We start from the raw sequence: 21,998 nt of genomic DNA, 5'->3' as shown, positions 1-21,998 counted from the left end.
TTCTGGGGACAGGGGGAAATAGCAGCATCAGATCCTCCCAGATACTACAGGAAATGAAGCCTACAGGATGCTCCTTGTTTCTAAACCATCTTAAAAATGCCTTTGATTTTATTTTCTTTTTTTTCCTTCCTTCTGATACCTTGGTTTCTTCCCAGTTCAACACTAAGCAGCTGCAACCTTGGAGGACTAATCCATTGGAAAGATGATACTCTACCTGTCGTCTCCTGCCAGCTTCCAAAGCTGAACAGCACAGGCTGCTTTCCAGAGAGCAGGAACAGCGTGAACAAACAGGCATTCTCTGAAGTTTGCATCCTTATACCCACATGTTACCAACTGAAACAGAGTATGACTGGCAATCATCTAGTCTCATCACTAAAAAACAAAGTGACACACTGGTGGTAGGTAAATTTGCCATTTACTTTCAAAAAACAATTCTTACTTTGACCATGACAATGACAGAACTACCAAATTTTTTAAAGGCAAAACTATAACCATTAAAGAACTAGACAAACAGAAGTAAAAAAAAAAAAAAAAAAGAATTAACAGGCTGTGCACACAGTATTTCCTTTGATGGGGGATTTGTCTGTGCTAAGGGATCTGCCTTTGCTTGACAGGGCTCATCCTGTTCACGCAGATGAGCAAGAAGCTTCTTCTTCCTCCAGCTCCACTCAACGAGGGGCTAGCCATCCGCCCACAAACCCAAATTCCCCAAAATCTAGTCCTCCCTCACCAGTCGAGACAGGGGAAGGACGTGGCAGGTGGCATCCCTTCTCCTCCGTGTCACACACACAGGCGATCCCCACCTCAGCCTTACTGCCACTTTCTGTGGGAGCCTGACACGTGAGTGCATGAAGCAAACCGACAAACCTCATGAGAGATTCGGTAAAGCAGCCTCCCCTTCCCCGCCCAAAAGATGTCACGCTGAGCTTTAGCACACGGATCTCCCTGCACTGCCATCCTACATCGAATCCCTCAGCTTCTTCTAGAGACGTTTCTGGCTCTTGCTACGAGCCTTTGGAAAAGCCCTTGCAAGTGACTGCAGGTCCACGGCAGCCAGCCTGGCCACCCAAGCACAACAAGGGACTCTTCTGCAGGGGAGCTGCCAGCCCATCACCCCTGACAGCTCAACACCCACACAACCTGCTCCTCCCCGTCCCCGTCCTGAAACAGCTACGGGCCAGCAGGCAGGAGCACCAAAACCCTCACCCCCCGTTGCCTTCCCATACTCGGGCGACACACCAGGGGTTTGTGCAAATCTGCCTTGATTAACAAGGAGCTTGGCTGCAGAACCAAATTACCAAAATCAAATAATTAAAGACAAGGATAGCCAGTGCTAATCTAACACATATACACAGGCTTCCTAATAAATGTAATTATAGTATTTCTGTAATGCATTTTGAGTCTTTCTTTCCACATCCTAATTAGCCACTGGCAAGCAGGAAGAGGAGCACAGACACAACCAGTGCTGAGAGACGGCAGCACGGTTCCTCTGTGAAGTTGCTTTCATCTGACTCTATACCACATCAACAGAGAGGAGACATTTAGGCTGTTGATCTGTCAGTTATTTCTGTGTTATTAAGAGTATAGCTAATGATCTGTAGGGAGAAAGCACTGACCTCCTCTTTGCAGACTTTTGCTAAAGCAGCACTTCGTACAAAGACTAGAAAAAGTGGTAGTACGTTTATTCCACCACTTTCTGCTTATTTTGTACAAAAGTGCTTAAATATAGTCCAGGCACCTAACTGTACATGACTATTACCAGGTATAGCTAGCTATTATCCTAACTTCTAGAGGATTTTTTTTTATAGAGTTTGTTGTAATTCTTTAATTTAAATGCTTTATGACTAGAAAAGTAATTCCTACATTCATCTTATACATCAGGTGCTGTCTTTTGAGTTGCTTTGCCTTTTATAGTTAAATAATGTTTTTATTGAAGTTAAAGAAGTTGGTCCTGTATTCCTACAATGATCTCTAAAATCTACAATCTGTTTACGTATCTTTTTCCTGCAGCTCCTACTGTTTTAAGTTCTTTTCTCCTCCTCCTCCTCAGAGAGGCTGCCTCCTCTTTCTGTGCATCTAGACAGAAAAGATACCAGACCACAACTTCTAGAGCCATTAAGATAATACTGTGCAGTCTTTCTAGATACCTGTACGTTAATACTGGGCATAAGAACAATAGCATTTCTAGTCAAAGACAGAAACAGTCAATGCATGTCTCGCGCATTTAAGGACTTCGTTCTGCCCCGATGTTACTACTAGGCTCAAAGACTTTTGGAAAGGGAAGAGCAGGGCACAGGGCATAGAAAATCTTCAGACACAAGTACCAGTTCTATCATTTGCAGCACTCTGGGAAAGGGCAGGTCTCAGCAGGTTTTCAACAACAGAATACAGTACTTCAGGATTAAAAGTGTCAGAGGTGGCTCTAGCTCACCTGGGAAAGGCCCCAAAGAAGAAAAAAGCAACCAAAAGAGGTTCTGGCCTTGCAAACCTCCCCGCAGAGGGAACACAAAGTAGAGGGAATGGCAGAGAGCAGGGCTTAACAACTCAGCAGCTGAAGGGTCTTTCTCATCATTTATTTCAGGGCCCATAAGTTTAAGTACTCCCTCAGTAGCAAAGTGGGGAGAAAAAAGGCACAACACTTCTGTGCACCTAAATCATAACAGAAACGTGTCTAATCAGGACCTAAAACAGCAGGGAGCAGAGTCAGCTATAACCATAGCACTTGACCATTTTGGAGGAACTCTTTCACATATTTAGATGCTATAAGAAGCACTCCAAAATGATCATGTTTTGTACCAAAGGCATGAAAACTTCGATGTCCTCACTTTCAGGATTGCCTGCATTACGTTACCGAAGATTCAACTTTTACAAAGATGACCCAAAAAAACCCAACCCAAAAAACAACAACAAACCATGGACTTCAAAACAAACGTCAAACACATTGCAGGAGGGATTGAATGCATTTTTCTGTCCTTTGTATGAATCCAAGATTTTACTGGAAAAGTTAATATTCCAGAAAAAAGCTCAAGTCAAAAACCACCAAAAGAGGGTTGTCTCTCCCTATCACCAACTCTTTTGGTCTAAGTCACTCACTTAGCAGCCCTGCTTGACCCTATTCCACCTGTCAGGATGAGGCAATATTTTCATCCTGTCACGGAGACAGGTTAGTTTATTAAAAAAAAGATAATCCTCCAAATATTTCATTTGTAACTAAAGAAGAACATGCTTTAAGCTATTCTTTGACAAAAATGCTCTATTTTGTAGATTATGACTCCAAAGTAGTGCAAGCATAGAAGAGCCTAAGAGCATCAATGGAAACATAAAAAAAGATATTAAAGGTCTATCTAGACACCAGTTGTCAACATAGTTGTCATTAACTGTCTGGAGCTAACACTTTGGGTGTACTGACAAGACACCACAAAATTGCAGTTTAACCTCTTCCTAAACCAGCTCCATGCCACTACCTTGATCTGCCTTGGCTAATTAAACAGTGACATAAAAGAGCTTATTTTTCTTCTCTCTTATCAACTGCTTAGGATTAACACTGGGGTATCGTTCTGCAGCACAATTTCTTACATTGCATTTCATGATCAAAGTTATATACCCAGAAACTCGACAGAGTTACTACAAGAGCAGCACAGCAATAGCACAAAGAAGTTAAATTCTGAAAACTGTAAAGTATGGAATATTTCTTCTCTAATTTCCAGTTCTCTCTGTATTAAGCCATTACATAGCAAAATGCTATTCCAGGGCATTCCTGATAAGGAAACCACTTGGAGAACATTATCCTTTAAATTCCAAGGAATACAAAACCAGCACGTAAGAATCGTGAGTCAAGACCAAAGACTGTTTATTCCAGTAACATGTCTTAAACAGTTGGCAATGTAGACGGCCAGGGAGGAGCAGACAACAAAGGCAGTACACTACCTTTCTCTTCAATACCTTCACAGTCCCCAGTGATTCACAGGTCAGCAACCTTCTGTGCCAGAGACCTGTGTATGTGGCAGCTCCCACTGGATCTCTGTTCTACTCACCTGTTCATGTTCTCCTTGGACCCACGTAAGCTTTTACAACCTACACAATTGTCCGTGACCACGAACCCCACAACTCTTACCATACATTGTGTGTTTTGGTGGTGGTGGTGTTCTTCACCTACTACTTTTGTGTAATGGCTTCCTCCACAAGATGACAGTGAGCATTTACTGCCTATACACTGTATTCACATCACACACAAGACCTGAAGCACCCCTTTTCCAGGTTGAGAAGTCCTAGCCTACCAGTTAAACATCCCTTGTATGGAAGGCATCCCCATAGCACCTCTGCTGCTCTCCTTTGAACCTGCTCTTCAAATCTTCTCATTGCAGAGCTCTAACTGAACGAGAAGAAAGAATCTACCCTCATGCACAGCCAGGAACAACAAACAACGTTTCAAATGTGCTCTTGTACAAAAGGACACATTAACAGGCCTGGGAGAGGGTATAATAGAGCCCTCACAGGCAACACTTAAAATACAAACATAGTATGAAATTGCACAGCTTTGTATTAAGGAAGTTCAGCCCAGAGCTCTTTGAACACCTCTTTATCAACAATATGTAACACAGGAAGAGACCCCTAAGAAAAACCTAAGCTCAATGTTTAATATGTTTTAATTTTCCAAGATTAAATTCACAAAGCCTACTGCATTAGCAATGGAAACAATTCCACCCACCTGAGGAATGCCCCTGGAACTCAAGAGCAAGCAACGAACACAAAATGGTTTTCAGTTGCATCCTTACTCTTAAGATCTTGTACAGCCGTTTCTGAATTCAAACCATTCTTTTCCACTATTTTTTGTTTTATTGGATTTCACCCAAGAGAGAAGCGATTCACTGAAGTTATCTTGAGCGTGGCTTTAGGTACATCTGTAATGTACAATGAACAGAGAACAACATACAACACAAAGCGAAGTTCTCCCGCAGACTGACTTGCTTTTTCTAGGTCAAACTGAGCATCTCCTTATACAGAAAACAGCTAAAAACCAGTCAAAGAACTCCCGTGAAGAGTAGTTACCTTATGAGAGAAAGGACACTGTGGTTCAAATACTAGATTGGTACACACCCATTTGGTAGCTTTGGGATGGAACTTTTTTTTTCCTATTTTCTTACCAAACTAAAGATTTTTTGCCCAGTACTCACCTCACCATTCTAGATATCAATAACACATCTTACCTACGTCCTCAACTGTTTTCTAATGTACTTCTGGTCATCTCAGAAAATTTCAGTTTCTGGAACATTTGATTTCTGCTTCATATACCACCTACCACTTTGATCACCTTTATCATACTTGTTTTCACTCTGTTCTCTCTCACTGCGAGAAACAGAATGACCTTTGTAGAGGTCTAGCACAAGTTCATGCATTATTTAAGACCAACTCCTCAAAGCATTTTTGTGGAAGTCATGTGAAGAGAACAACTCAGCTGATCCTGCAACTCATGCTAAAGTATATTCTAAGCATATGAATACTTGCACTTAATAAAACAAATGCCAAGTTGAATGCTCATTTTCACATGACAGCCACATAATATCATATATTATGGCACCGTAATACATATGATGCTGATTGCCACAATTCAATGGACATGCAAATCTTTGTACAGTATTTTGAAGGACGACTAAAAGAGACAGAGAAAGGTATAACTGAACACACCTGAGTTCGCACACTAGCCACAAAGTGTGGCTGGGGTTTTAGAGCTTTCTCAAGTTTGGACCCTATTTTGATTTCTCCCATCCTGGAAAAAAAAATAAACTTGCTTATTGGTTACTGCATTTCATGCAGTAAATTAAAAATATCAAAAGAAAACAATTGTTCACTCAAACAAAAGCATCAAGAAGTCTCAGTGCTTGGACCTTGGGCACTGTGGTTTTCTTCTTTCTCTTCCTTGGGATGGTTTCTGTATTACTCAGGAGGGGCAGGTGGGGGAGACCTTACTTTCTCTCATCCACATTTGTTTCAATTCTCTATTTCCATTTGCATTTGTTCTTCTCCTGCTGCAGAAGATTGCTGCATATCATCATGGCTGAGAACACAAAACACAACCTCCTCCAGAAAAAAACTGTAAAATGTATTCTTGAAGTTCACGCCTCTTCCTGTCAGTCTTCTCTCTTCTGTTACCACATGCATTGTGGAAACCATCATTTTAGTTAACACTTAACAGTGAATCAAAGCCCACAGGATTTAAAAGCATAAACTACTGTGCACCATCTATAATACCCACTTTGACAAAGTGGAATTCAAATTGAGCCATAAATAATTTGAAAAATATTTTGTGAGACAGAGCAATCCTAGATGTAAATTTAAAGAGAAATAATTAAATATTATATGTCAGTATGAAACACCAAATCAAGACAGCATCTTACAGGCATCTGCCAGTTTTCTTTAAATACCTAATCATAGCAAGGGTCAACAAAATCAACAGGATGCAGTTATCAGCCACTGAACTTCGGTGCACAGCAATAATAAACTCATTTTCATCCAACTGTCATCAGCTACTTTGCTGTACTTCAGCCTCACAGCACATGATCGTTCAGTTCCCCAGAAGCTGCATCCAAACCTCACTCAAACCCATGTGCAATTCCACAAGGGACGGAAGCATCACTTCCACAGATTTAATTTATTCATTACAATAACACCAGAGGAACAATCTAGTTGTGCCTTTCACATAAGAAACTAATGCAGAAAGCGTCTGCGTTTCCTAACTGACATAACTGGGAATTCAGTGCAGTTGTAAACATCCTCCCTTAACCAAGAGGCAACCTTGATTTCACTGGGTGCAACCACTTTAAACCCAGTGGAAGAGGGACAAATGGTTACACATTCCCTACTGCTGCTTCCAGGATCGCCCAGCAACAGTCCCAAAATTTCCAACACCTAAATCTGATCTGGAAAGATTGCTTAGTAATTTATGAAGCATGCTGGCACTGCTGGAGCGCAGAAACTTGTCTGTAAGCGGACAAACGTGCATTTTCAACGCTATATATGCATGCTATTTTTGTTCTCTGCCAAAGCAATCACTCTGATCAAAGACTGCTAGTCCTGTAAGTTTGTGACGTACAATGGCTCTGGTTTCACACTTAATAAATACCACTGTCAAAGCACTCACTATCTGACAGACTATTGTGGCAGATCAGGTAAAGCCAACAAACTGCATTTTGGAAGAACTCCAGCCTTACAAAACTACCTATAGTGTGGTTGTTACTTATGTTTTCATGTATGTACCTCCCCTAGCATCTCGTCTTTGTTGTGGGCTGCTAGTTAGCATCATGCTGCCAAGGCAGAAGAGTAATTATTACAACAGCAGTCTGCAGGGAAGCAGAGCTATTTCCTACACGTCTACTATCACACACTGGCATTTTCCAAATTCAGTTTTCCTTGTTCTAAGTAGAAACAGCAGCAGCAGCTTTCCGAGTGAACACTTGGCAACTTTGCACTGGAAACCGTAATTCTCACTTACCTTCTAGACCACAAACCCACTCATTTTTAGAAGCTGGCAACCAACACTGTCACCCATCTTGTGGCCAAGATTTTTTTTGAAAAATGTTTGTCACTGCATCTCTCAACTGGGTGCCCAACTTGACACACATATATAAGAAGAGTAGTCTACAGAAGGAGGTGGTACTTGAAAAAACAAGCCCTTTAAAAATCCCACTTTGGGTTGCTTTCTAAAGTCGTCAAGCTAAAGCAAATTGGTAATTGATGCTATGTCCAACAAACTGAACGTCTTTGCCAGTGCCTAGATATTTCAGTTAATTAGGCAGCATTCTCTTTAGCATTTCCATTATTATGATGACAGGCTTCTAAGATAATAAATACAGCTGTTTAGCTAAAAATAAAAATGAAGAGTGCCTGCCCACTCACATACATCCCAGTGAAACCTCCTCTTATTGCAAAAGCAGGTCTCTCTCTTTAAACAAACCACGCTCATACAAGGAAGAAAAAAAGTTTCCTCTAACAGCTTATCATTTCACTGTGAAACCATCAAAGGGACAAGTAACCAGTCCAAGGCCAACCTGTAGACATTGCATGTAGCTTGCAGAACTGCAGATCTGGAGACCATCAATCCCCTCGACAGCACACCAGCCTTTTGTGCTGCAGGCATCTCATATGTGTGAGGAAAGGTATCACTCCTTGACAGCCCCAAGTAAAGCACAAGATTTTAATTTAGTTCACGACAGAACAATTGAAAACAAGAAAAATTGGCTCCCTGGCAAAACAGTCATTATTGATTACAAGAGAGAAAGGAGAAAAAAAAAAAAAAAAAGAAGAATTTTAATAACATCTGTGACACACAAACTTCAGTCAGAAAACACAAAACTGTTCTAAAGCCAGCAGCACCCTACCCTTTAAGACAGAGAGCAACTACTGCAAAGCTTATGTTGTACTTTGCTACTGCAAAACGGTAGGTTTAGCCTGCCATTAACATGTTAGCTGCTGAAAACATGCCATCCCTTTCCACTTGTAACCAGCACCACTACTCTAATTTCTCCAAAGAACTGGAGACCTGCACAGGTACAAATCCCTACAGATCTGGAAGGCTTGCACATGGGTGTACGATAGTGAAGTGGCCCAGTGAACATGATATTGGACTAAATATTTAAGAAACTTCCTAGCTTTTTGCCTCCAACCCGCAACATGACTATGGTTTGACACTTCAGTTGTTTCTCCTGCCCTGCCTCCCTCCCTGGGTCTCTCCTACCCACCACATCACACTCAACCAGCCACTCTCTCCAGACTACAAAAATCATTGTGAAATACAGTTAATAAAACCAGAAACATTTACAGCCTTTATCTGTTAAGAAATCAGTTTCAAGGTCTCAAGCAGGAACACATGAGTTGAGAAAGAAAGGTTTTATTTAAAAAATGCCTCAGCAAAAGCACAAAAAGGAAACATCTTTTTGTGCTTTTTTCCCCACCATTGGGCTCACAAACACCCTCCCCTGTGATTTTGATTACATAGTTCAGTACCTTTTGGCGTTGTCACTATAGTTTTAAAGTAAAGAACACAAATTTTAATATCCTTCCGTTCAATCATCCAAGCACTTGGTAGAGACACACAACGGCTTCAGACACAGTCACAGAAACTCCAGTTTGTCCCTGTCCTTTTGTAAATTTCAGACACCACCACCACCACCACCAATCTCAGGTTTAAGACATGGTCACAAACAAGTTTAAGGTAAACATTATATTTTTAATTGCTGTATTTTTCCACAGCATTTTGCTGAAGAAGAAATATTTTTGATTCTTGCCAGGAAAGTAAAAAGAAGAAGGACATGCCTATGCTCGATTTCCCCCTTTTGCCCCATTCAAAACAATGCATGATGAAAAATTAGAACCTAGAGTTTTCTTCATTGCTGGCAGGTACATAAAATAATTCAGGTTAGGAAGGACCTCAGAATTCAAGTTTTGACACAAAAATCCCACAGACAACTCTGTGTTTATGGGTTTACTTAATAAAGCAAGATTTGTGTTATTTACAGGCATTGGTTTTGTTCAGATGGGGAACAAAGCCATTAAATTACTGCATTACATTTTTTATGTTTTATTTTTAACATGTATTGCAAAATACACTGCAATACATGAACTGGCGTCTTCTGTTTTCTTTGCTGTTCTCATTTGCTCAATCTTTCTGCCAAACTAACAAGCTCAGGACTGAAGAGGGCAGTCCGCACTGGATGGACCCATGCTCTCCCTGATGTACTCCACTTTGGCTACGTTATTCCACTCCTCTGGGATGTCACTTACGGATGGAGCTCTCTGCTCCCACTCATCCCTCGTCCCCATTTTATCAGTAGAGTCACCAGTCATACGAGAGTTTTCCCCTCTGAGGTAAGGACTTACCGTTTCCCCAATACCAAATGCGGAACACAGGTGCAAAGAGTGCCAGCAACTTCCCAAAGTCACAGAAGAAATACACAGAATAGCAGACACTATATTAATATCTCGGAATTTCAGCATTAATGGTTGGTATATCCCTCCTCAGTGCGTGCATGCAGGGTTATAGACTTCGACCATGTTCCAGTTCAGAGTGACTCATTCCTCCCCCTCCTTCTGTAGTGCCAGAAACATCCAGTAAAAAGAACAATGAATGATAAAACCTCAGGTTGACTAAGGACTCAAAGCCTCAAGCAAGCATCAGATGGATGACAGTCTTCTATCCCCTGGCAACACTTGAAAAAAGTTTCATGACAGTAAAATATCACTAGCTGAAGGCAGTGCTCCTGGCCAGGATACAGTAAAGAGCAGTATGTCTCTCATGCAGAGGATGCACAGCTTCCAGAAATGGGACACCAGCCTGCTCAGAGCGCAACACCTATATCATTAGGACCATCTACAGAAGACAAGTCATAAAGCCTCAGAGCAAAAAATTAGAGCAAGCTTCAAGTCAGGATTCCAAGCAAGTCCAAACTTTTAAATCTCTTTATATTGGAGATACCTAGAAATGTTATTTTAGAAATAAATACAAACCAGTAAAATGTTAAAAGTGGCGAACAGCATACTTGGGATCTTACATTTTGCCTGCTTTTTTACTATTTCATTTTAGGCTCACAGCCACTTTCCCCCCAGTGGCTTCTAGGAGCAGCTATGTGCAATTAAATATTAAACAAAAGGTATCATTCCTCCATTAAAAAAAAAAAGTTTTATCTTGCCATGGGATCAATGCACTGAATTAAAATATATATATATGTGTTTGTGTGTGTGTGCATTTAACCAAATGAGTTAGCCTGACAGATGCTGAGCAGAAGAAAGTAAAAAATTTCATAGTCAATATTCTGATCATGGAACATTTTTAAAGCACCTGCATCCTCGAAGCACATAATGCATACCTTTAAACCTTTGCTTCTTTTTTAACTTGGAGGAGAGAAAAAAAATGCTTATGAAACAGTATTAATCTGAAAAGTCAGACCACAGAACACAGCATAGCGTAGTCTATGCCTGTAATATCAAAGATCAAAGAGGATGAAATTAGTTCCCCTTTATTCATGTGAAACATGGCCTACTAACAATTCACATGATGCTTTGACTTGACTTTAGTTAGCCTTATTATGAAAAACACAGGTCATCCATTCAGATCTTCATTATTTAGGTAGAATTAAACTTCTCATTAAAACTAAGGGAAAAAAGTAGTTAAGCAGTCCTATAAAGTATATAAAAAGCTGGATCATGATTATTTAGGAAGCCAGCTGGGTTTACACGGAGGTTTACCTCCAAGACATACTGCAATAACCTTGCTGCTTTGTTTCTGAATGGATGAGATCAGGTAATAACTAAGTGTAAGCGACCCTTATGAGGCAATAAACTCCCCTCCTCAAGACCAATTACTTAAATCACACTAAACTCCCTGTGTACTGTTATAGCTGAGTTTTATGGTAATTTTAAATCCACCTCTCAGTCCTTTAAGGCAGGTAAGTAAACATATCCCTTATTGAAAATACAGCATTGCTAGACACTCAAGAACTGTATTTGTTCTCTGAAAAAGCAGAGGAATAAACTACTTGCAAAATATTTCACAGCTCTTAGCAGAACACTATATATCCATTTCAAAACACTTCCCTCACCTTGATGATGTTTCAGCATCTCCAGGCAATTAAATCAAACTCTTCATAGTGCAAAGACAGCTCAAGATTCACTGACATTTTAATCCATCTCTCAAGTTCCTTCTGATCACATGGGGCCCTGCGAGACAGGACCAATAATTCCCAACATGCTTACCCCTTTTATCTAAGCTCGGTAGTTAGACAAAGATTGGAGTTAAAACTACCTATGTTACATCCAGATAATCAGAAGTAATGTATCTTCCACATCCATTTGATCAAGGGAAACACCACCCATGTGTTCAAGTGGCAAAATGCTGCCAACGTTCCTACAGAAGACCCTACATTCTGCAGCCCCAATGGGTTGATAAAGTGATAGCAATGCCTAATGCAAATTCCCTGAAATTAAGAATCCAGGCATGGACACAGCCTCTGGCATTTGCTGATATAAGGCCTCTCTCCTCTGTGTGGTAGCTTACAAAAAGCTAGGTCGCTGCTGAGCCATAAAGATTTTCACCATCCCAGCACTAACATCAAAACCAGGGGCAGCCTCAGCCCGACTCGCTGAGCGTGACCTGGTTAAAGGGGAAAGACAGAAAGTATGACAATATAACCTCCCATAAGAGGTTTATATACAGATTAGGTAGCCCCAAACGCACTCCTGAGCATCCAGCACGCTGTTGTACAGGGAAACATCCTGGAATGCTTCAAAATTGGTCCTAACATAAAGGACTATTGATTACCTACCATGTGCTAGGCTTTCTGACAGATCCAGTTGTAAGAAAGAAAATTATGCAAAGAATATTTTGAAACACCAGATACCACCTAAATATCAGCACTAGTAGCCATAATTTTCATTCTGCAGTGGCAGGAAGGACATGACCCCAAAAGGAATTGCTCTTCATGTCAGAACACACTATCTACCTGCAAAACAATATATTCACCTCAAAGGGATTTAACTTTGAGACTCCTAATGAAACATGTTTAAGAAACCCCCAGAGAAGAAAGATAAAGAATATTACTGTTTTCAGGGTTCAACTTCTGCATAATACTAGCACACAGTCAGTACTAGAGACCAGGCAAACCAAAGTGGCAAAGACTTCAGTTTCAAAGCTTTGTTTGTAAAACAGGATTGCAGAATACCCTATAAATCCTTACACGTAGTATTCATGGCTTAAACAGTAAGAATTCAGGGGAAAAAAAAATTACTTAGGACTGTTGTTGCATCTGATCAACTTCAGTCAACAGAACTGCTGTTGAAGCGTGCCCAGGTTACCACATCTCCTCTAAAGGAGCAGTATGATGCTGTATCTGGCGTTTCTGTATCATGGCTATATTTTACTTCCTGCATAGAGAAAAGTAATCAATACATTATTTTGGATCATACACACAAAAAAAGAGCAACCTTGATTCTGTGACATTCACCCTGTTCAGCCCAAGGGGCTGCAAACAGACCAAAAGCAGCTTGTTTCACATTATTTTGAATACTTACTAGGACAAAGTAGCTTCACTATTCTCAGTGGGCTCCTGAGGCCATGAACTGATTTTGTACAGACTTCCTTCTTACACCTAATCATTCACTTCATGGTATATTTTCAACATCAGTGGGTGCTACCCTGATCCTACTTAGCTTATTTATAACGATCATTACTAACTATTCAACAGCAGAGTTTTGGTTTTCCCAAAATGTAGCTGGAACATAAGAAACTGAGGATTTCAACTGTTGAAAAGTTTGCATCCTCTGAGCTTTTTCTATTGATCAGTACCCTGAACAGAGACAATGGGAGTGGAGACCAACATGCTTCATCCTTCAGGAAATTCAATTTTTCATTTCTTTGGAAAGAATCTAACCAGATATATTGTTAAATTCTTAAAAGATCAACCCTGAACTGTAAAGGTAAACTGTATTTTGATCCCTAAGACAGACCTCCCATCCATCTTCAAGTTCAAAACAGAACACAGACTTCAAAATTGCAACTAGTACCCTATTTAGAGAGTATACTGCTAGAACAACAAAACCAAACAGTTAAGGTATCAACTAGAACTACAGCATTACATATGTAAGACATGGGTATTTTAAAATACGCTGATATTCCCATTGTCAGCCCTACAGATTCATAAGTCGGCTCTGAGGGACTCTCATTTTCAAAAAATTGGGGATCCAGCAACTTCTGCTAGCATCCAAAAATGAACAGCAGCATGCCTCATATTAAAACTAAACTGCTAATTTAGTTGGGGCAAAAATGTTCTGAAAGGTATTTTGGTTTGTTTGGGTTTTTTTTTGTTGGGGTGGGATTTTGCATTTTTTGTTTGGTTGGTTTTAGTAGTGGGTTTTTGTTGTTGGTTTTGTGGTTTTTTTTTTCAATCTTGTCTCCTTACTTCAGCATTTCCAGACTCTTAGTATTTGAACATGGATACTTTTGAGCAGGACACAAAAATCCCATAAAGCTTCATCTCCATTAAAAAGAAAGAATAAATTAATAACCCAACTGCTCAAAAAAATATGTAAGAGATATAACAAAAGAAAGACCACATTATATTATTGGTCTGGGATGATGTCCATCAAGCTCCTGACAGAAGCTAACCTTCATAGTCAAATTACAAATCCCCTGAAAACACTGCTGTGTAATGGAAAGTCTGACAGGCCATTAGTGACAAAGCATAAACAAGGTTCTAATAAACAACAAAAATGGAATTTTAAATGAACCATTGAAAAAAAAAAAAAAAAAAAAGGGTACTTACCCTGCAGGGCTGCAGCCCTACAGTTCGCCCCGTGCCATTCTCCATGACTTGATCCCACATGGATATTCCTAAATACCTTATGCTTGACTGCAGAAGTGGCAGGATGGGATCCTAGGGTACAAGATCTCAATAGTCCTTGTGACACCAGTTATTTTCTCTTCAGTCTTAATATGAAGATCATTATTTACCTCTTCCTGTAATCCTGTAACACAATCCTATCCCGACATCACAAGGCCTCCCAGCCCCAGGGTGAGATTCCCATCTGCCCCCCTCTCAGCCCCCACCACAGCACAGAAACACACCACAGCAAAATGACAGCCTCTCCTCTGCTCCGCGACACCAACAGAAAGCATGCCGCCTAGCACAGCCCTGTCAGAAAGGAAATTCCCCAGCAGCTGCCTACAACTCACTTTGTTCTCACTGATGCATTACAGCAAAAGACATTACCTTAACAACTGGCACTGCACTCTGGTTTTAAAATTACCCGCTCCAGGCCCAATGCGAGCATCCAAAATTACCCTTCATCGGGCTTGCCCGAGTCTGGTATCTTTAGAGTACGAACAGTTCTCCTTGCATGAGTACTGGTTGCTGAGGCTCATCCCAGACCAGCACCACAGACTCTTCTCTCCCACCCTCTCTTCTCTAGGACGGCCATCCCTGCTCCTTGCCCCTGCGCCTTGCTGGGATAGAAAGCAAGACAGATCCCTCGCAGCACCAGGCGAGCACATCCCTCACTCCATCAGTCCCGCACACAGGGCTGCTGGACATGCAGAAACACGTTCCTGTCCCATGGCCGAACCCACTGGGTCTCAGAAGTAGCTCCAGCTGTTGTTTTTCCTATCCCACCCTACCCAAGCACTCAACTACACATCAAATGTCTACATGCAGACTTGATTTCAGAATTTCTCCACGACAGTTTTCTATGCCAGGCAAAAAAAAAAAAAAAAAAAAAAAAAAAGGAGCTTTAAAAACATCTTCTTCCAGCTCTAGAAAAAAAAATAAATTAAAAAAACATCACATTATACCCACTTTCACACTGGAACTTCTTTGCTATTTGTTTATCTTTCTCCGACACAAATCTGAGGTTAAATCACTTTGACTTCAAAGTACCTGCTTTAACTTTGATTTAAATAAACTGTTCTGATCTTGCTTTGCATTTGTACTTTCTAGAACTTCTTCTGCAAAGAAATATAGACTCTTCCTGGCTGGAATGCAGTGATGAATTTTTTGTTATTTTGTTACTGATTAGGAAGCTACTGTATAAACTTCTTTTTATTTTACTATTTATAAATTACTTACGTTAGTATTTTTGTTTCTCTTCAATATTTGAATACTCGTTTTTTATTAAGAATTTCACATTAATTAGCTGCAAAACATTTTATAAATAGGCCGAAAGAATTTTTAAAAATAATAAGGTACAAGTAATAAAACCTGCATTTTACACTCAAATTAAATCCTTCTAAATGTGTTGAATGAAAAGAAAGTAAATTTATCAACATATTTGTATATTAAACTAACTCATTACAGGAGACATTACCCATAGTTAGTGAATGTGGTTGTATATGTCCCTCAAGTTTTTGTTAGGACAGATGTCATTTTCACACCTTCTTGTTATTCATAGATCAAAAAAACCCAAAGCTTCCCAGCTTTTGTAGTTTCTCACCTTTGACTGGACAACTCACTGAACTAATTCCAGAAAGAACCATCAATGAAGAATATGTTTTGTTTCTGCATGAAAGCTGCTCCTGTCAAACCAGTTCTGTACTGCAGCAAATTCTCAGCAGACGCTTCCACTTACTCAGTGGCTACACTTTCTTCAAAATTTCACAGAAGCAAATATATCCTTCTTGAATATTATAATTTAATTAGAAGTTATTACACTATGATAGAGTTAAGGCCTGAATCTAGTACTTTCAAATCCAAATTACTAATTCTTCTTTTTAATTCTTCATGTTAACCTCTTCTGCTTTCTGAAAATTTCTTCCAGTGCTCTTTACTCTTCTGCTGATGTTTTCCCACTTGGGTCTTTATGTTTCCATCACATTTTTGCAACACTTATGTGCATGAGCACTTACTGTATGCCACCTCACCCTTCCTTCTTTCAGGAAGGCTAGAGACCTATTTATTTCCAGGATTTATTCATCAAGATAATTTGGCACATGAATCATCTCACTGCCTTTACTCACATGACAAGCCCTGAGGTGTACTGCGGTGCAAACAAGTCCAAGCAAACCTCAGACTTTAAGGATGAATGTTCCTCCTTCTGCTGTCCCTATGCCAAGTATGCCCTCCTCTCATCAACAGTCGGTCAAATACGAGGACACTCTACCACTAGGAACCCAAAGAGATGACACGTTTCCTTACTGATGAGACTACTGGGCCTTCTGCACAGTCCAGCTTCTCCACCAGCACCTATGACCAGCACCATTACAGACCTTCAGTGCCTGGTGGCAGCAGTTTTCAACAGCTGGTTTACTCCCAATTTCGTGCAGCCACCTCCTTCCCAGGACCCTTACCACTTCACCTTTCACCTGGCTACACATCTCCATTACCGACCAGCCACTGTTCAACACATTATTCAGATCTACCTATTTGGTTTTTCTTACTCGTCGTAAGCTCCAATACGCACAAAGTCACAGCTCCACCCAAGCACACTGTGCCACATACACTAAAGGCAGAGCAATTTGTTGCTGGAGGACAGAAGGACACAGGGAAATTAGGCACCTAACAACATTACACAGTAGTTTCAGGCACAATCGAAAATAAAACCTTCCCACTTCAGGGCTTTGGCCAAAAAGGTAACTTCAGAGCCTTATGTGCAGCCTGGCTAAGGAGACATACAGCAAGTCTGTCATTCCCTCAAAAGGAGAGCTATTTTGCCAGAGAAATGTTCTGGCACACAGCATTTCAGAGTGAGCTTTGTGCACAACACTAGTGTATACTCTGTACAAGTGGATGACACTAACATCCAGCAGAGACTATTTCTCAGAGAGGCATCATCCTTCCCCCCAGGCAACTTGACGAAGAGTCACACATGAGTCATTACTTTGAAGCACAATGCCAGATTTGCTATATTTTCTATATTACACAAACAGGACAACATAGAAAATCCCATGGAAGGGTATAGACGTTTTTGGACAATACTTGTCTAAATGCTCATGTGATATTCCTGAAATAAAGCAATCCCCTTCACCAAAACTCAGCATCAGCAAAAATAGCAATTTTCTCCTTAGGCTAGAGAGTAGGGGCTTGCTTAAAGAAAATACACAAAAGGAGAGAGGCCACGCAAGTTATAACCCATTGAGTCCCATTCTATTGTTGTGGGGTTAAGAGGGGAAACCCAGAATTTAACACAGTCAAAGTCTTTGCCAGTTGATTTCAAGAGCACTCAGAAAAGCACACAACAGGTTTAATCTACTGCTGAAAAGGATTTGGCCATTACAAAAAGAACCACTAATATGAAACTAGTACTGGTGTGCTAGTCCTGCAGACCAGCAGGTGATGTATCACAGGCTGGATCATTGGGACTCTTTTGAATAACGGCCCCCAGGCATAAAGAGCAGATGGAACCTCTGTGTTAGCCACCTAGAACCCATATGGGACTGTGACTCCTTTCATGAGTACTGAACTCAAGGAAAAGCCTTTACATCTGCTGTGCTGCTAGTGCCCAGCATAGTCTATGTTGCATGGTTTGCAACAGCACACGCTAGTGCAGTCCGCACATGTGTATATGCCAAGTCATAGGATTACACCCGATAACCTCCTGTTCATCTACAATTTCTATTGAGCACCACTCTAGAAATTCGGTGGTTTTGTCCCAAGAGAAGCATTTAAACTATTTACTTCCCTAGTAATAAGTCACAGAATAGGGAAAAAGAACACTAATTAACTGGGAGTGACAATGTTATACATTAAGCAACATGCAGCACACAATGAAGTGAAGGTTTTGGAAAATCCTTCAATACACAAAAGTGGAGATTTATAGCACAGAGGGGTTCTCTGTCTCATAAGCCTTAAGGAAGCTTCCCAGTATGCTCCTTCCAAATGTTAAGTAATAATACGTACAGATTTTAAATAAGCTGGTCAGATGCTGTGACAATTTAGATGTCCCTATAGCAACCTGAGTCCACAACCTCCTAATCCTGAGAGGGTCCCGCTTTGTGACTCTGCAGTGCTTGGGGATTAGCAAGGGGAGGGCCAGCTGGAACTGATATTCAGCAACTGTGCTCAGAAATACCCACCATAGAACAGATTCTCTCTGCATTGAAACTGCCACACTGTCCCACAGCCACTGAAGCTGAAGGTCCATCACACCCACAGTTGTCCAGAGTAAGGAGATCCACGGCACCTCTCCACGGGCAGGACACTGCACTCATGGGAAAGGCATACTGGCTTGGCAAATGACAGTCTTTTCAGCTAAAACTTCAGCTCTGCTCCCTGGATACAAAAATTGCACATCTGAGGCACTCCTGTGGCGACACATAACCTATTTCCACACAGGTATAGGCATCCACAGGCAAATCTCCACACCCAGGATCAGCCCTTCAGTACAACAAGCTAAGCACTTCTACCAGACAAAGACCTGAAAGGACAACATCTTGTGATTACTTGTGTGATTACCACACAGTTATGCAGAAGAACTCTTCATGATGACTTCTGTGGATGTGTTCAAACACAAGCAAAGAGGAAGCACTTCTATGTTATCAGCCACCACAGTTTTCTCCTTTTCAAATTTCAGTAACAGAAAGTGATGGTGATACTTCTATACCTGTGAGTCTTTATTTTCATTCAAACATGATATGGCCAAACATGAGCTGACAACAGCTTTTCAATGAATGCAATCTCACAGGCGTTTAGATTTTGTGAGGTTTTTTTCCTGTTTTGATTACAGTTTGCCACAACACTTTATTTGGCCCTGTAACATTTTTACACCACAGTAAGGCCTGGAGATCCAATTCCATTAGAAAAAGGCATAAAGAAACAAGAAAGACTATCATTTCTCTTTGTCTGCACAAGCCCTCGTTATGTGCAAGGGAAAAATAAAAAAGTAAGAGTCCATTCCTCCCTGGGGAGACCACAGTAAGCACTGGTGGGCAAACCAAACATCAAGGTCAGGTGAAGAACCAAAGAGATTCGCCACGTCAATCCACATCACAAAGCCAGTAAAGGCCGAACAAAAACCTCATTCTGAGTTTTTAAAGAAAACTCAGAAACAGACATTTTTGGGACCTTACATACGAGCTGAAGAAGGAGTTGCCATTAATGAAGGCCCCATGGAAGAAACAAGTGAAGTATTGTACATCAGTGCTCATAATTTAAAGCCCTGGGCATTCATCCCCTCAGAGCACAGGTCCAGCCCAGGATATACAAAAGTTTTGAACAAGGTCAACAACATTTCTCACAGCAAAAACTTCTGTCTATGATCTCTATTGTTGCACATGAAAATGAATGATTTCTATTCATTAGCCTAGCCAGAAGTTTCCTGACGCAAAGGATTTTGATGGAGACGTAAAACCACCCCGTGTTGCCTAACTGAATTTCAACCTCAAACTTCTATTTTGCAATGCGTAAGCTTCGCCAAAAGCTAAATAAAGACAGATCATATAAAATTTGCTCCGATCAAGGTGCAAACAAGCAAGATAGCCAAAAAGCTAAAGAAAACCTCCATGGTTTTAAAAAAATTACTTGACCAGCAAGAGCCACAACATTATGTGCTTACTAGACTACACCAAGCGGCGTGAAGTCATTTACTCAGAGGAGGGAGGTATCTGACTCAGAAGAGGAAAAAAAATCTACAGAGATCATCTGAGAGCCATAGGCTCACATGCACTGCAAGAGTAACAAAAAATTTGTTCCGTTCGATTCCAAAGCAGATGATACATAGTTTATACTTGGAAGAAAAACATGGGGCGATGTGCGTCGTGCCTTCTGACCATTTTCCTCCAAGGGCATTTCAGACAATGGAGAAGACGGCTACTCCCTCCGGTTCTCGGGGACCCGGGAAGGAAAAGGGCCCATCCCCGTGACAGCAACACACAACAGGTTCCCAGGGCACCGCCGGCTGCGCAGGGCGAGCCCGCAGCCCGGCCCAGCCCGCCGCCGCGGGGGTCCCCGCTCCCGCCGCGGGCCGCCCAGCCCGGGGGCGCCGTGCTCGCCCCTCCGCTCCCGCCCAGCCCGGCGGGGAGGCCCCGGCCGCCGACTCACCGAGGCCGCTGATCTCCTGGCGGAGGCCGGCGCGGCTCCGCTCCTCCGCTATCGCCCGCAGCATCTGCTGCAGGGAGCGGTCCAGGTCGCCGTTGGCCTCCTCGTCCCTCGGCCCGGCGCGGCCGCCGCTCCTGGCGGAGGCCATGCTGCCGCTGCCGCCGGCGGCGATGATCTCATGTCAGGCCGCCCCGCGGAGGCGGCCGCGGCACCCGGTGCTGCCGCCCCCGCCGCCCGCACGGCGCTCCCGGCAGCGGCGGGCGGAGCCGGGGGCCGCCCGGTGGCACTCAGCGAGAAACCTCCCCGGCTCCGCGCCCTCCGGCTCGGCGAGGGGCGCGACCCTCCCCGGTACCACCCCCCGGAAAGTTTCCCGGGCGCCGAGCGGCACCCCCCGGGACGCCGCCACCGGCTCCACAGGCGCTGCCCGGCCGCGCTCCGCCGCTTCCTGCTACAGCGGCCACGGGGGCGGCCCAGCCGGCCCCTCGCCCCGCCCCATCACACCCAAAGGGGCGGGGCGGGGGCGGGGACACGGCGGGGGCGGGGACACGGGGGCGGGGACACGGCGCGGGCGGCTCCTTCCCTGGGGCGTCGCGTCGGAGCCCGCGAGCGCGCTGCTCCCGGCAGGAGTCGGGTATTTACGCGGGCCTTTTGCGGCGCAGACCTGACGGGGACCTGACTCCCTGCTGCACGAACGCACCTGGGCCGTTTGGGACGGAAAAACTTCTCCTGGGAGCTATAAACGGCGTAGGAACAACCAGAACGTGCCATGAGTGAGTTGGTCTGGGACATCAGCAAGAGCTCCCTCAGCCAGGGCAAGCCCCCTGCACCTTCCCTTATGCTCCCACCCACAGGTATGGGTTTTCACCTGCTGCGTTGGTGAAAAATACCTTTTCCTCTAAGGAATACCCAAGCACGTCCAAGCAGAAAATGGAGAACGGTGTTTCAGGTGGGCTGTAACCCCACAAGGCTGAACAGAAAGACACAAAAATACACCTGCAGGCAGGCGCTGTGAAGAGAGCAGGGCCACGCACCTGACCATCATCCAGGGCAGCCCATGCAGTCCTGCATCCCTGCCATCTAAAGATCTTTAGTTTCTAGCCAGGCTTTCTGGACACCTTCTTCCCCATCCTTCCCTTCCACAGGTTTGCCCCCAGACTCCTGCCGCTGCAGGCAGAACTTCCCTGCTGGCCCTACTGACATTACATCTTCTGAGCTACTGCTACCTTCTTGCTCACCTGTCCCTGCTGCTGTAAATACACATGTACAGCACTATGGGATCAAAACCCAACCCAAGGCATCCTTTGAAGTGTCTGCCAAGAGCTGGCACTCCTCTCCGTTACCTTTAGCACGTCTTGCTAGTGAGGTGTTGAGGTGCCATGTAAATCAGGAATGGGTGATCTGAGAACAAGCCAGCTTGTGCTGCAGGGTTTGGACCCCAAGCTCTGCTGCTGCTGGTTGTCCCTGGCGGATGCCAACAATGGCCAAACT

At 42.8% G+C, this 21,998-nt stretch overlaps 1 protein-coding gene across 5 annotated transcripts in view; it reads right to left on the bottom strand.

Moving 5' to 3' along the window:
• The window catches only part of KIAA0930 (KIAA0930 ortholog), an 81,802-nt gene extending 60,825 nt beyond the window's left edge, over positions 1-20,977 (bottom strand). For 2 of the 5 annotated variants that reach the window (XM_055710632.1, XM_055710634.1), the window contains exon 1: positions 20,514-20,976. In XM_055710632.1, the coding sequence (XP_055566607.1) occupies positions 20,514-20,658 (145 nt within the window). In that variant the 5' untranslated portion in view covers positions 20,659-20,976. Of the gene's footprint in view, positions 1-11,591; positions 11,707-12,776; positions 13,376-20,513 lie in introns of those variants that run through there. The other 3 variants (XM_055710635.1, XM_014280001.3, XM_027805550.2) reach the window with 3 other exon arrangements.
• Positions 20,978-21,998: the final 1,021 nt, after the last annotated feature.

Source organism: Falco cherrug, chromosome 5, assembly GCF_023634085.1.
Source record: "Falco cherrug isolate bFalChe1 chromosome 5, bFalChe1.pri, whole genome shotgun sequence".
Taxonomy (NCBI): Eukaryota; Metazoa; Chordata; class Aves; order Falconiformes; family Falconidae; genus Falco; species Falco cherrug.
Note: the sequence above shows the minus strand (reverse complement) of the source record. Positions and strands in the feature narration are given on the sequence as shown.